The 15,763-nt window shown below is 46.4% G+C and overlaps 1 protein-coding gene across 6 annotated transcripts in view; it reads left to right on the forward strand.

Annotated features, from left to right (window-relative positions):
• The window catches only part of Depdc5 (DEP domain containing 5, GATOR1 subcomplex subunit), a 121,104-nt gene extending 105,341 nt beyond the window's left edge, over positions 1 to 15,763 (forward strand). For 4 of the 6 annotated variants that reach the window (XM_059275664.1, XM_059275667.1, XM_059275666.1 and 1 more), the window contains 5 exons: positions 2,341 to 2,510; positions 7,745 to 7,916; positions 11,191 to 11,251; positions 14,781 to 14,863; positions 15,022 to 15,763. In XM_059275664.1, the coding sequence (XP_059131647.1) occupies positions 2,341 to 2,510; positions 7,745 to 7,916; positions 11,191 to 11,251; positions 14,781 to 14,863; positions 15,022 to 15,314 (779 nt within the window). In that variant the 3' untranslated portion in view covers positions 15,315 to 15,763. The remainder of the gene's footprint in view (positions 1 to 2,340; positions 2,511 to 7,744; positions 7,917 to 11,190; positions 11,252 to 14,780; positions 14,864 to 15,021) is intronic. The other 2 variants (XM_059275669.1, XM_059275670.1) reach the window with 1 other exon arrangement.

The raw sequence follows: 15,763 nt of genomic DNA on the forward strand, positions 1-15,763 counted from the left end.
CTGGGCTTCAGTGTTCTTTCTTCTCTTGTGATTCTGACCTGCCCCCTAAAGTGCTGACTTTGTTTCTCTTCTGGGCTGTGCACATTGATTAGACTTCCCATGTAGTGGGCTGTACCTTTGTCCATACTGAAAGCCTGCTAGAAGCATCTGATTTGTCAAATCTTACCCTGGAAGCACAAATCCAGTGATATAGTAATTACCACTTGGGTGCCCCCTAGACTCACCTATTCTGCGCTTAACAGACCTGATAATAGAAGAGAGATGTTCAGAGTCACTGCTGATGTTTATCACTTGCCTTTGGTTTTATGACTGAGGCTCTTTTACCTGGAGGAATAAATACATGGTGTGCAAGCCCAGAGAACACAGCCTTCTTTGATGTGGACTGTTGAATAAAGGGCTCCTGAGAGTGTCATAAATCAGGAACATGAAGCCCAGACAGAATCTAGCTTCAGTGAACATTTTAGTATCAGAGTGACCAAGTAACGGTACCAAATGTGCCTCGAGTGTTCATCAAGCTTTGAACATTAGTGAGTCTCATGTCATGGAAGGAAGGCTTAATGGGAACAGAGAAAATAGGAGACACAAAGTAGCCAGAGGAGAAGGCAAGTGAGAGAGTCTATAAACATTTCTCAGCCATGTATTTCTTAGCTGGGCTGCCCTATCAGTTTGCAGACAAGGAAGCAAGGTTTTCAGAGCCATGTGTGTGGCTGGAATCTCAGGAGCTTGGCTCTTCCAGCTCCAGATTAAGAACTTTTCCCATTCTGCATGTTCTAGTATTGGGAGAGAGTCATTCAGGGCCTGAGCTAATGCTCTCCTGCCTTCCAACAGAAGCTCACTAAATTTGTTGACTTAGGAGCCACTCAGAGCTTCTACGTGGAGAATCCAGAACCTGACTGACTCTTTCAGAGAAAGAAAAACTGTGAGGAGTAGGGAAATGAGAGCAGATCCTGATTTATGGAAAACCTAGGTGTGCTGAGTGTGGTAAGTGTCCATGGAGGTCAAAGCCCTGTGATAGGATAGGGTTCATTAGAACTTCCATTTCCTGGGAAAATATTGTAGAACTAATACCTTTCTGGGATGAAACCAGAAAAGTAATACTTCCTCCTCACTATGGTCTAGGCTGTTTTTCCTTTTATCTGTTGGTGGGTCATTGAATCCTGAAGATCTTGGGTACAACCTGGTTGAGTTTCTGACTCTATGATTCTGGTTAAGAGAACATCTCTCCCTCATAAAAGAAGGGAATGGATTGACTAAGGAGTCAAACTGCAGCATAATTGGCTAAATCTAGCTTATGATTAGCTTATAACTGACCCTCCTACACTTTTTTAGATTTGCCTGTATTTGTGTGTGTGCATACATGGAGGCCACAAGAGGACATTGGGTATCCTTCTGTATCATTCTGTGACTCTTCAGTCTTTGAGGCAGGATCTTTCCCTGGGGCTTTGTGTTTTCTCAGCTAATCTGGAAGCCAGCAAGCCTCAGTGATCCTCCTGTCTCTGTCTCCTTTGGAGCTGGTTGCAAGTGTGTAGGGGATACTTGGCTTGTTATGTAGGTACTGGGGTCTGAACTCTGGACTCCATTGATTATGCAACAAGTACTCTTAAGTGATAAGCCATTTCTCCAGCCCCCAGATTTCGTTTTTTTGAGACGGGGTCTGACTATATAGCAAAGATGTCCTCTAACTTATATTTCGCCTTCCTTCCGAATGCTAGTATTATAGGTTTAAGCTACCATGTGTGGCTATAATCACTAATTTTCTTAAAAGGAATTTTAATTCTTCAGCCCAGTTGAGCAAAGACTTCCCATAGATCCCCTGCTCCTCTCACACCCAGCCTCCTTCACTGTCAACTCTCACCAGAATGACATTTGTTCTGATCCACAAACCAACATGGATGCACTATCATCACCCAAAATCCACAATTTATATTAGGGCTTTCCTCTTGGTATTGAACATTCTGTGGGTTTGTATAAATTTACAGTGGTGTAACATACAGAGTAGCTTATTACCCAAAAATTTCATCTGTTTTTATAAAGTTTTATTGAAACATAGCTGAACCCATTTTTTTTTTTTTTACATAATGTCTGTGGAGCTTTTGCCCTACAGTAGCACAGCTGCTTACAGACAGCTCATAAAGCATACAATATTTATACCTAATGGCAAGCAGAACAAGTATTTTGTAGACCCCTGAACTGTTGACTGGTGATTTTCAGAGATAGGAACCTCTGTTGGGCATTTCTGCAATTTCACATTTATGGTGCTTAGCTGTTCATTCTTCTGCATTATCCCACTCCTGTGCCTCTCTCTCTCTCTGTCCCCACCCCTGCTGTGTGCTGACACAGCTGCCACTGTCCCAGAGCAGAGGACTGTGACCCTGGATGTTGATGTGAACAACCGAACGGACCGCCTGGAGTGGTGCAGCTGTTACTACCATGGAAACTTCTCTCTCAATGCAGCCTTTGAGATCAAGCTACACTGGATGGCGGTGACTGCCACAGTACTCTTTGAGATGGTGAGACCATCACCTCACTTTATGGCAAGGGGGTGCTTTGTGGTTCCTGTCACTTCCACATAATCTTTGACCTGTTAGGATAGCCTTAGAACATTAAACATAGAGGGAGTTCAGAGTGTCAGTGTTTCTTCGCCTCGGCATTACTGAATTGGGGCCAGATGATTATCTGTTGTGAGTGACTGTCGTGCCCGTTTGTAGGTTGTTGAACAACATTCTGGCCTCTACCTATTGAATACCGGTAGCACACCACTAGCTATGCTAATTCAACATTTTCCAAAACTTGGAGCCACTGGTCCAGAGTGAAAAGCAAATGTCCATCTCTCCCTTGTGTCCTGGGACTTCCATCTAAAAGCAGCCATCACTATCGCCATGTTTAGAACACAGGGTTCTGTGTATATATACAAAACGGGGATGGTAGGCTGGCCGTGGTGGCTCACACCTAAAAACAAAAAGTCTCAGCACTTGGAATGCTAGGTAAAAGATCACCACAAGTTCAAGGCCACTTAGCTACATACACACATTCCAGATCAGCCTAGAATTCAGAGTGAGAATGCACTTAAGCATACATGCTAGATACGTATTATTTACATTGTGTCTTTCTGTTTCCTGTGTATTTTCCATACCAACATGAATAAGTCTGCTTTGTGTTTTACTTGTTGGATTTCTTTTTTTTTTTTTTTTTGCCTCATTGTTTCCAATGGCTACAGAATATTTTAGTATTTGTTTATTCCATAGTTTACCTCACCAATTCCCAGTTGGTGAATTGGTTTGTCCAGTTGACAAAACCAGTTGTCACTGGTTTTAACTTGCGGTTCCTCAAACAAGGGTGAGTTTATCTTCTGGGGGCCTTTGGCAGTATCTACAGGTATCTTTGTCAACCCCACAACAGGAGGAGGGTTGGATGTATTATTAGCATTTAGTGGACAGCAACCAGAGTTCTCAGTGTTAATGATCAGGTCTCTCAAAGAAGTAACTGGCCCTCAGTTTCACACGTGTTAACTGGCCTTGCCTGTCTTTCTTTCTGCTAGTCTGTCTGGCCTCCCTGTGTGTCCTGTGCTGTGAAGCCAACCCCCAAACCACTGCCCATCCCCGCCAAGGCACTAAAGCACTCCTTAGCTGCCCGTGTCTTCTCAGAGCCCTCCTTAGCCATTACTACAGTCATCTTCTCCTCCTTTTATGCTCACAAGTTCAGCCCCCCAAAATATTTTCATGTATCACTTGAGTCCCACTCCCCTCTAACACCAGCCCAAACACTTCATCACATAGCTGAGAACAGCTGGAAAGTGAAAACAATTATTTAGCGAATGGTGGGAGAGCTCTTGAGAGAAATAAGTGCAGCACAGGATAGCAAGGTAGTTTTCAAGATTTGTAAGCCTGATTTGGTCTTACAAAACATGAAATATTGGGGCTATTTCTCTTGGTCTGTTTCTGTTTGGCATTAGTATCTTCAAGGACTCCTCCCTTGGGAAGGTACTTATCCAAGGAGCATCTGTAAGATCCGAGTTAAGGGAAGACGGCGGTATCCAGGGAGATGGCTCGCTGGGTAAAGTCCTTAATTGTGCAAGATTGAGGACCTATGTTCAGATCCCAGCACTCCCATAAAAGCCAAATACAACAGCAAGTGTCTCTAACACTAGGGCTGGGGGGGGGGGGCGGGAACGGCACAAACAGGTGGAACTCAGGGGCTTAGTGGCCAAGCCAGCTTAGCCAAAATGACAGACTTCAAATTCAGTGAGAGACCCTATCTCAGAATATTTGCTTGCTGCCAAGCCTGGCAACCTGGGCCCTACATGGTGAAGAGAGAATCGACTGACTCTCATAAGTCCTACACACACTCTACCTCTCTTTCTTTCTCAAGTAAATAAGGTGGAGGAACTGGGGAGATAGCTCAGTGGATAAGGCACAACCATGAGGACCTGAGTTTGAATCCCCAGAACCCATGTAAAGTCAGGCATGGAAGCACCTGTCTGTATCCCTACCTTCTAGGGAGAAGGTAGCCTGGCATACACAGCTGTGAAAAGAGACCCTGTCTCAAGCACGGTGGAAGGTGAAGAGCAACATCCAGTGTTGCGCCCTGACCTCCACACATGCATTGTGGTGTGTGTGCACACATGCAAACACACTTGTATCATGTACACACAAAATAAGGTGGAGAGTGGTAGAGGAAAACACCCAACCTTGACTTGTCTCACATGCACACACCAAAGACCCAAGTCAAAAAGGATACCAGCCACTAGACATGGAGGCATGCATCTGTAATCCCAGATGTGAGGTGAAAGTGAAAGGTTCCAAGTTCTAGACCAGCATAGGCTACAAAGCAAGACTGTGGCTCAAAAACACAAAACAAAGCAGGAAAGAAAGACTGTTTCAGGTGCTCAGCTAGCTCAGTTCACCTTGTGGAGGACATCAGCCCTTCTCCAACAGACTGACAGTGGGATGACTGTGTCTCAGAACAACATGCAGCATGTCTGCAACACTCACATACACCTATGGAGTTACAAGCAGGCAGGTAGAGAAGTGTCATTTCTGCCAAGGAATTTAACAACTCTCTTTAAAAAGTTCAGTTTCCACACCTATTCATTTAAGCCCCACTGAAATCAGCTAATACATTTATCATAGTGGTTTTTTTGGTGTGGGATTTGTGTGTGTGTGTGTGTGTGTGTGTGTGTGTGTGTGTGTGTGTGTGTGTTTTGGTTTGTTTTTGGTTTTTCGAGACAGGGTTTCTCTCTGCACTCTGTAGCCCTGGCTGTCTTTGAACTTCTGGCTGTCTGTAGACCAGGCTGGCTTGGAACTCACAGAGATCCACCTGCCTCTGCCTCCCTAGTACTAGGATCAAAGGTGTGCGCCACACTACTGCCCAGCAAGTTTTATGTTTATTGAGCTGTAATGTAGATGACTTCTTTTAAGGTAGTGCCCATGTTTGCTACAAGCAGATCTCCCCCTCCCCCTGCCCCCCACTTCACCCCGAGACAGGGTCTCTTTGTATAGCCTTTGCTGTCTTGGAACTCTGTAGACCAGGTTAGCCTCAAACTTACAGAGATCCACCTGCCTCTGTGTCCTGAGGGTTGGGATTAAAGGAGTGTACTGCCACCACCTGGCTTACAAACCAGATTTTATGAGGATAAATATTACCTCAAATAAAAAAATTATTAACAAAGCTCTAGAAATTACATCAGTCAAACTAGAGATCTGGCTTTACGTTTGTGTTTTGTTTTGTCTTTTAATTTTTTGAATTTCACTTTGTTATTTTGTGTGTGTGAGTGTATTGCCTGCATGTCTGTCTCTGCACCATGTAGTGCTCCCAGAGGCCAGAAGAGGATGTTGGATCCCTGAAACTGCAGTGCAGGTCCTCTGCAAGAGCAGCTAGTGCTTTTACCCGCTGAGCATCTCTCCAGCTCCCACTCTTGTGTTTGTATTTGTGTCTCTGAAGGAACTAAGAGTAGTTGTCCTCTGTTTTTGTTTTTGTATGTATGTAGCATTTGTGTACGATGTATGTCTGGGTGTTTTCAGGTGCACGCATGCCTGTGCAACAACCTCATGCAGGAGCACAGGGTTACAGACCATGCTTCCATGCCAGCCTTTGTAAAAGTGGGTTCCAGGGCCTGCAGAGATGGCTCAGAGGTCAGCACTGGCTGCTCTTCCAGAGGTCCGGGCTTCATTCCTAGCACCCACGTGGCAGATCAGAACTGCCTGTAACTCCAGTTCCACACATACACATACACAGAAAAAGAAATAATCTTTGATGTGTGCTCAGGGCATTTGAAATCAGATCCTCATGCTTCTATATCAAATACTTTACTACTGACCCATCAACACAGCACCTTCAAGTTTTTAAAGAATCGTACTTAAACAAGTCAAGCTATGGCTGAACTATAAGGATGGGAGTCTTGATACACTACCCAGCCCTGTTTAGAAACCCTGGCACAAGTGGTCGTCCTGCCTTAGCCACCCACGTCAAGTAATTGGGACTATGAATATGTGCCACCATCCTCAGCCTGTATCTTTTAATGCTTGACTGAAGCAGAGGAGCCCAGAGTTCAGACAAGCCTGGGCAACATTCTGACACCCTATCTGGGAAAAAAAATGGATGTGATTCTCATCAGATCTCACCTCTATGACAGAGCCCCATCCATGAGCTTCTTATTTCTTTTGTTTATGGGGTGGGGTGAGTGTTCTCCAAATGGAAATCAGGACCTCACCCTGGACAAGCTGTCCATCACTAGCATATAACTTTAGCCTGGGGTTTTTGTCTTCAGACTTGGGGTAGGGGGAGTTTTTTGGGTTTGTTTTTGGTTTTGGTTTGTTTGTTTGTTTGTTTGTTTGTTTGAGACAGGGTTTCTCTGTAGCTTTTGGAACTCACTTTGTAGACCAGGCTAACCTCGAATGCTGGGATTAAAGGCGTGCACCACCACGGCACGGCCTGTTTTGTTTGTTTGTTTTTACTTTACCTGTATGTATGTGGACCAAGGTCTGGATGTGGAGGTCAGGGGATAAGTCAAGGGAGTTGGTTCTCGCCTTCCACTATGTGGGCCCCAAGGAGATAAAACTTAGGTCACCAGCATTGATGGCTAGTGCCTTTACCAAACACTGAGCCATCTCAGCCAGCCCACCAGTTTGGTTGTTTGTTTGTTTTGAATATCTATTTCATGTTTTTTAAAATGTATTTCAAAAAATCTTACATAGTCCCCCTGAGGGAGCTTCGATTGTTGGAGTTACTTATAGGAACTCTGGCTTTCAGGAAGGTAGCTTTGGAGTTTCCCCAGAGTGTACCGTCTTGTGTGCAAGAGCTGGTCACTTTGGCAAGAAGCCGCTGCAGTCATCTCCCACCCTACATCAGATAACAGTGGGTTGTTTTCTTATTTGATACACTGGACTTGCTACACAACAAAGCTAGAAAGATTCAGCCTTTGTCCTGTGGCCTTGCTTCTGACATTCCACAGAATAAGAAGGGTCTCAGCTCTCACCAGTTAGTTCCTTGCAAAAGAAACTGAAGGTCAGAAGCTTGGGCTATAAAGAGGAGCTGTGTGCTCAAATCACAGTTTTTCTAGCATTCATCAGGAAGCAAAATTGCTTTTGTTCCTGAGCAGGACTGGTTAGAGCCAGAGAACGTGGATAATTGAACTTGCCTATCGATATGTATGCTGCCACTCTGGTAGGTCTGCTTTTTGGAAGCAGAGCTATTTTCTCTGATCTAAAAGACCTGGAGATGATGTGGTTTCTGTGTTTTCTTCCAGGTCCAAGGTTGGCATCGAAAAGCTACCTCCTGCGGCTTCTTATTAGTCCCGGTTTTGGAGGGTCCTTTTGCACTGCCCAGTTACCTGTATGGCGATCCTCTGCGGGCCCAGCTCTTCATCCCACTCAACCTCAGCTGCCTGCTCAAGGATGGCAGCGAGCACCTGTTCGACAGTAAGAGCTGCTCCCTCCTAAGGGTCTGTCTCACCGAGTCAGACACCGTTCCTAGACCAGCCCCATGCTCTCTCATAAGTAGACTCTTGGTGGAAGATGAAGCCATCAGTAAAACAGAAAGCAGGAGGAGGCTGACCATTCAGAGAGAGAAAAGGGGCAAGTGGGAAGTGGGATGGAGAGGGGAATGAGGACACTTGGATGAAATGTCATAATGAAACCCATCGCTATCCAGTGAACATATGCCTAAAAAACCAAACCACTACAACTACAGGCTAGTTAAGAGAGCCGGTCTACAAGGAGCAAAATAATCTGGTTTTTTGCCCTGGATTTTTTTTTTTAATTTTTCAATTTTATTTTATTTCATGTGTATGAATGTTTTGCCTGTATTTATGTCTGTGCCCCGCATGTGCCCACAGAGGCCAGAAGAGGGAGTCGAATCTCCTAGAACTGGAGTTCTGGATAGTTGTGAGCTACCCCGAGGGTTCTGGGAACCAAACTTAAGTCTTGTGCAAGAGCAGCCAAGACTCTTAACCACTGAGCTGTCTCTCCAGATCAGTGACTGGGTCATCTGGGACAAGTCACTTAGTGCTCCTGAGCTTCGAGTTCTCCTCGGGTGGGATGGCTAGAGCCGATTTGCCAGCTCTGGAAGGCCAGAGTGAAGCAAGCAATGGGAGAGCGCTTCGTGCAGTGTCCATGTCTACACCATGTTCTGCCATGTCCTGTGTGCTCTCAGCCACCCCATCACCTGTCATGGTTGTCTGAATTTGAGGAGAGCCTTTTGCATGATAGTCCATGCAAAAAGGCCCCACAGAGGCCATCAAAAGCAAATCAGAGCTGGGCGGCGGTGGTGGTAGCGGTGGTGGTGGTGGTGGTGGTGGTGGCGGTGGCGGCGGCGGCGGCGGCGGCGGCGGCGGCGGCGGACGCCTTTAATCCCAGCACTCGGGAGGCAGCGGCAGGCGAATCTCTGTGAGTTCCAGGCCAGCCTGGTCTACAAAGCGAGTTCCAGGAAAGGCGCAAAGCCACACAGAGAAACCCTGTCTCGGGGAAAAAAAAAAAAAAAAAAAAGCAAAACAAAGTATTGTCCTGCTGTGCAAAGCTGGGAGAAGCTTTGTAAGTCCCAGGCTCCCTGAGTGTTCTCCAGTGCTGCATCTTGAAGACCCTTCCTTCTGCAGAAAGGGAGCACAGGAGACCACCCTGACATGCCCTTTACCCACTCGGATGTTGAGCTCTATCCCTATCCACACCTCCCATTGCTGTCACAGAGCACTCACTGCAGATGAACGGATAAATAGCTCCTAAAAAGGCGTGAGTTCAAGATGACATTTTCAAAAGCAAAAGGCTGGAGTTGATGCTAATGTGTCAGGAGCTATTTGATAGAAAGATTATGAATGTGAAAGACACGGCTTTGGTGTAAGAGAAATGTTTTCTTCCCACTCCTGTGTAAGTTTGTGTTACGCTCAATGGCAGAAGCTGAGGGGGGCCTGTCAGGTAGGGCAGGCTAAAAGTAGTGATCCTGTGGTTTTATGACAGGCTGCCCTGCTAGTTCCAATAGTCTGTACTCTCCGCTTACAACGGAGAAGGCATTTTTGTACCTGAGCCCTGCAGAGTCCTGCATCAGCGGCCAAAGATTCTGAGCTGCACAGAGCTTACGAAGTCCCTTTGCACACATACACATTCCTGTTTACCTCACAACATGGCCGAAGGAGGACCGTTTATGCAGTCCCGAAATGTGAATGATTATGCTCCTTCCCGAGTTTTAAGCCAGCAGCTCACTGTAGTATTGTCAATATCTTTAGGGGTACAGTTACCTTAAAAGGTCTAGAGATGCTCTGCTCATTGTGAGAGGATTGCTTGCAGGGCTGGCATAGAGCTGATGGTTTCCCTGCCAGTTCTGACCTGCTCTTCTAAACCATCTTCAGTTGGTCGCCATGGTTACAGAGAAAAGTCCTAGTTTAAAGGAATAAGGACACAAATCTAAAATTCAATTTTCTAGATTCTGTGTCTCTTTTCTTCTTACCTCCACATCTTCTAACAGTGAATCTGAATCTTAAAACTGGCACAGATGTGGGGTGTGTGTGTGTGTGTCTATGGATATGTTTCTGTGTTTGTATGTGTAGGTGTGGGTGTATCTGGGTGTGTGTATGTGTGTGTGTGTGTGTGTCTGTCTGTCTGTCTGTCTGTATGTGGGTGGGTGTGTATGCCTGTGTGTGTCTGTAGTTGTGTGTGTCTATATGTTTCCAACTTATTTTAAAGAAAGTTCTAATTATGGACAGAGTAACAAAGCCACTGCATCCCTAGTCTTTGGGTTGTCTATCCTGTTGTTGGGACCCTCAAAACCTCCATCCAGAGAGCATTCCAGCTCTGCTTCTTATTGCTATGTGACAGTTCCTGACCTTCCCACCTCCTTTCTGCTGTTGGTCCTCAGCAGCTGCCTTGTGGAAGAGGGAGGCTGGAGCCATTCAGTCGGTGATGGAGGATCAAATTCTGCTCTGTTCTCCTCCCTCTGCAGCTAATGACTTCTCAAGAATTCCTTTTTTATTTCCTTGCTTCAATTTCCTTACCCCTAAAATGGAGCTTGTAATATTGTCTTTCTGTACAGGGAAATGGAAGATTAGTGATAATAGAAACATGGGTGGGTGTTGTTTTCAGAAGTAGCTAATGTACACTTCAGGTTTATGTTTTAATATACTTTCACAACCGGGTCTAGTGGTGCTATGTGTAAGTAGAGGTAGGAGGATCGAGAGTTCAGAGTCATCTCTGGCTCCCTAGAGTTTGAGACCAGCCTGGGCTATGTGAGACTCTGTCTCAGAAACAAGTAAAAATTAATGGACGCTTTTCAGTTTTAGTTTTGTTTGTTTGTTTGTTTGTTTTTTGAGACGAGGGTTTTTTGTGTTACAGCTCTAGCTGTCCTTGAACTCGCTTTGTAGACTAGGCTGGCCTTAAACTCACAGAGATCCACCTGCCTCTGCCTCCCGAGTGCTGGGATTAAAGGCATGCGCCACCACCGCCCAGCTTCTTTTCAGCTTTAGAATAAGACATTATATAAGCCTCGTTCTGATGCTCACACTAGCTCCTGAGGACTACACCTTTCTTGACTGTGGTGGAACTTGGGGAGGGATTATGGGATACACAGCTGTCCTTCCTTCTAACTTTGGGTGGGAATTAAAAGTTCAGATACAAGAGACAAGAATTGTCAAGAGCAATGAGGAGAACAGTGTGAGTTTATTACAGACCTTGTGATCACAGCTCAGTATTTATTCCTTATTCCTTTCAGGCTTTGAACCAGAAACATACTGGGATCGAATGCACCTTTTCCAGGAAGCCATTGCACACAGGTTTGTCCATTAGCAAGAAGGAACAGTGACCAAATCAGTATCTTTTTTCCAATAGCAGTTACCAAAATGAAACCCAGTTCATTCTGTTCCTGAGGAAAAGGATCTGTCCTTCTAGTGACAGACTCACTGCCTACCTCCACTCAGACTCAGAGATAAATGCTGTCCTGCCAGTCCTTTGACTATTGCCTTACAGACCTCATTACTTTGTTACCCTGTGAAGGGAGAGTGTAGAGCTTTGTAAGTAGCCTACAAGAGCCCAGTTATGTTCTGGAGGAGACAGGTGAAGTGAAAATTGTAAAATTTGTCAGTAAACCTTCCCCACATGTTAGAAAGACAATGGATTGTTTAAAAGCAATGATTGAGTAGATATTACTTGGCATTGGATCTGTGCACCAGGAGAAGTCTTTCCCGGGTTGTCTGATTAGCTGTCTCCTCTACCAGCGCAGCAAACCACATTGTTTCCAAGCATCACTCAGCTGCTGTCCACTTGCTACTTCATGTTCCTCACGTGAAACAAGGCCCTGTTGTTGTTTCAGTGACTCTCTGCTTGATGGCCTTTTTTGCTGTTGCTCATACATTTTTATCTGCTACCGCCTGCACCCAAATATACCCCCAACACTCACCATTTATTCACAAGGTCTCTGACCTCTCCCACCTTAGACCCTACCCTAAGATCTGGACCTTATGTATGTGCTCAGTAAAGGGTACAGTATGAATGAGGTAGTGACTCACTTCCTCCTACTCTGAAAGGGTGTAGATTTGAGCAGAGTGAAGGGAAGGAGGGACACAGTAGTCCCTGGAAAAGGCCTCACTGGAGGAAGTAGACAGGTCTGGTCCACCCCCACCTCCACTCACAGCCGTGGAACCGTAGACGTCCCATGGCAAGTCTTAGAGCTTAGTCTTGCTTTTCTCACCCCTCTAGGGGTTTCTGGGCTCAGCTGGTAAATCTGCAAGAGACAGTAGTTTTAGGATGCCCCAGCTAACCACAGCTGGTAAGCAGCTCCTTGCCTAGTCACTACACTTCTTGACTAGGTGTCTCCTGGATATGACCTTTCGTTGCCAAGTCTGCTTTTGTCTTCACAGTGTCCTGTTCTCCTAATCCTCCTCAACCCAGGACCTGGTCGTATTTTCTCTAACCTGCTGCCCTTTCCTCTTCAGCCTCTTTTCTAACCTCTGACTTCCTTACACGTCTTCAAAGCTGTCCCGTGTGTGACCCTTTGCCTAAGCCCCGCCTCCTCTGCCTTGTCAGTGTCTCTCTCCACCAGGGACTCTCAGGTCCCTTTATTTTGAATTCCTCTCTCTCTTTCTCACTTTTTTTTCTCTAGTAGGGCTGATATTGTATAGCCTAGGCTGGCCTTGAACTCACAATCTCCTGTCTCTACCCCTGGAGTGTTGAGATTACAGGCTATACCAGTACAACAGGTTTAAATTCCTCTCTCCTTTTCTTTGTAAAAACTGTAGAATAGACTGCTTTGTAGGCCCTTGGAGGGCAGAAGTGTAATTTTCCCATGCTTGTTCCCATCATAGTGCCAGCAGAGTGCCTTTTCCTGAGTAGTTGTGCTGCCCATAGCTTCTGGTGCAGTGTGGACTGAGCCCAGAGCCTTGTGGGTGCGAGGCCAGCAGTCATCCACTAAGCCGCACCCCTGGTCCTCCTGTGCTTGTGCATGGGGTGGAATTCCAGGTGGAAATGTGGCTCTGAAATGACAGTCCACCCAAAGGTCTGTCTCTAAAACAGCTGGAAATGCCCTCATTCCCCCCATTTTCCTTTGTGGGGACTCCTAGTTCTTCCTTCTACGTATTCTGGATAGTTGGGGTGAGATAGCACAGCATCTCTGGGGTGGATGCCCAGTGCCTTCACTGCACTCTCGGCTTACCCCAAGTGGAAAATCATTGGTCTGAATTATAGGTTCTCTGAGGATTTTTAGGGGGTTCAGGTTTGTTTGATTGAGTTTTTTTATTGTTTGTTTTAAGTTTTGAGAGGACAGGATCTCACTGTGTAGTCCTGGCTGGCCTGGAACTCATTTTTGTAAACCACACTGGCCTTGAGATCTGCCTGTCTGTCTTCTAAGTGCTGGGGGTAAAGGCATGACCCACCATGCCTGGCTAAATTGTGTATTTAAAGTTAAATATCTTGAAGATGGAGACATGGCTCAGATCTGAGAGTGATTGCTGCTCCTTGTAGAGGACTCAGATTTGTTTCCAGCACCCACACTGGGCTGCTCACAACTGCCTATGACTCCAGCTCCAGAGGATCCAACACCCTCTTCTGGCCTCCAAAGGCACTTGTACTCATGTGCACATACAGACAAGCAACCACACACACACACAGATAATAACAATTTTTAAATTAAAAAAAAAAAACTGTTTTAGGCTGAGTATAAGGATCAGTTGGTAGAATGCTTACCTAGTGTGCACCAATCACCACGTGAACCTAGGCACAGTAGTACACAACTGTAATCTAGCACTCAAGAGGTAGCGACAGGAAGATCAGTGGTGGAAAGTTATCCTCAGCTAAATTATGATTTTGAGGCCAGCCTTGTCTCAAAAGTAAATACTATAGAATAAAAAGGGTCTTTACTGGTGTCCTAAGGAAGAAATGAGGCAAGAAGCCTCTGGTCCAGATGATCATGCTAAGGAAAGCAGTTGGCTTGGTTGGAAAGTAAGGAGGAAATCCAGAAGTGTCCTGTGGACACTGTCCCTTGAGTTTGCATACTTGGTGTGTATGTAGGGGATGCTAGCATAGAGCTGGCAGCTTGGAGGATCCAGCACAGCACTTCCCCAGCGAGCTCGGTCCAGGAAAGAAGACACATTTTACCTCCTACATCACTGCCTTCATTACATAAACCCCTCAGACACAGAGGGCAGAATCTGGGCACATCTGTTAGCACGTCCTTTACAGCTCTTAGCAGGTGGGGCTAGAATAAATGTGCTTTATGGAAATAGAAAAACCAGGAATAGAACAAGCTATAGATAAGAAGTGGAACAGGACAAGTCACAGATGAGAAATGGCGTCTGCTCATTTCCCATTTCTAGAGCACAGCAAGGCAAAGAGCCTTGGATTGCTGACCCTCACCTCTAAGGAAAGAGTTTTAATTAATGCTTCATTCCATTTCAGTGAAGGCCTTTATTGAGAACCTTCTTAATGCTTAGCATGACAGCAGTGGAGACAGATGTGGCTAAGGAAACAGAGGACAAGGGGCAGATGGCAGGACAGGAAAGTGAAGGTGTGGAGTGGAGGTGCATGCAGGGAGGGGATGTGGAGAAGGAAGGTGCTCAGCGGGGTGGAGCCTGGGTAGAGTGCTGCAGTCATCATGCAGGAGCATAGTGGATGTGAGCAGGAGAGCCTCGGAGCCTCAGAGTTGGGAGGCAGGTGTTGAGAAGCGCCGAGGAAAAAAATAAGTAGCCCGCATGTTTCACACAGGAGGCCTTTCCATATCCCAGCCTCTTGGGCTGTCGGAATCTTAGCTACACACTGCCCTGTTTCTCTAGCTAATGAGACCGTGTGCGTGTGTTTCTGTCGTTACTATAGGTTTGGATTTGTACAAGATAAGTATTCTGCCTCTGCTTTTAACTTCCCTGCTGAGAACAAGCCACAGTATATCCATGTTACAGGTGAGGAACTGCGGGCAAAAATTGGTGGGTGCCCGAGCACCTGCCACAGGCACATGAACCCTGCCTGAGCCCTGCCTGCGCCTGCCGTGGCAGGACCACCGGAGCCAACTGCGGGCGCTCACCAGTGGTGTTCACTCAGGCCTGCTCTCTCCCTTCAGGAACAGTGTTTCTTCAGCTGCCTTACTCCAAACGCAAGTTTTCTGGGCAGCAGCGCCGGCGGCGGAACTCCACCAGCTCCACCAACCAGAACATGTTCTGTGAGGAGCGAGTTGGCTACAACTGGGCCTATAACACCATGCTGACCAAGACATGGCGCTCTAGTGCTACAGGGGACGAGAAGTTTGCTGATCGGCTGCTGAAGGACTTCACAGACTTCTGCATCAACCGTGACAACCGACTAGTCATGTTCTGGACAAATTGCCTGGAGAAGATGCATGCCAGTGCCCCATGAAGCCAGGCCGCTCGACTGAAGAGGTTGTGGGCATTCTGGGGCTGGCCTTCCAGTTAGGCTCTGGGCATCAGGCTGCTACTGTCAGTGCGTGGGGCCACTGCTGCTTTTGGCCTTTGCACAAGTTTGAGCGAGGAGAAAGACTGGAAGCAGCTGCTGCCGCTACCACCACCCAGAGCTTGCCATCATGTGCCCATGGCAGGGGGAGGCACAGATTGTCTGTGGGAGGGAGTCAGTGTCTGGGAATAGGGTAGGCAGCTTCCATTAGGGTCCTTTTCTTTCACCAGCAGTGGGATATTCAGAACAGAACCTCCCGATTCCTGCCCAGGAACGTGCGTGTATAGCATAATTCTGTGACATAGTGTACCATTGGCTCACACCAGGTGTACATATGTGTACATAACAGAAGTAAATAAAGTCCCCCATACAGTGTCTGTTCCCAGCCTTGTTTC

The sequence above is a fragment of the Peromyscus eremicus genome, chromosome 10 (genome assembly GCF_949786415.1).
Source record: "Peromyscus eremicus chromosome 10, PerEre_H2_v1, whole genome shotgun sequence".
Lineage (NCBI taxonomy): Eukaryota > Metazoa > Chordata > Mammalia > Rodentia > Cricetidae > Peromyscus > Peromyscus eremicus.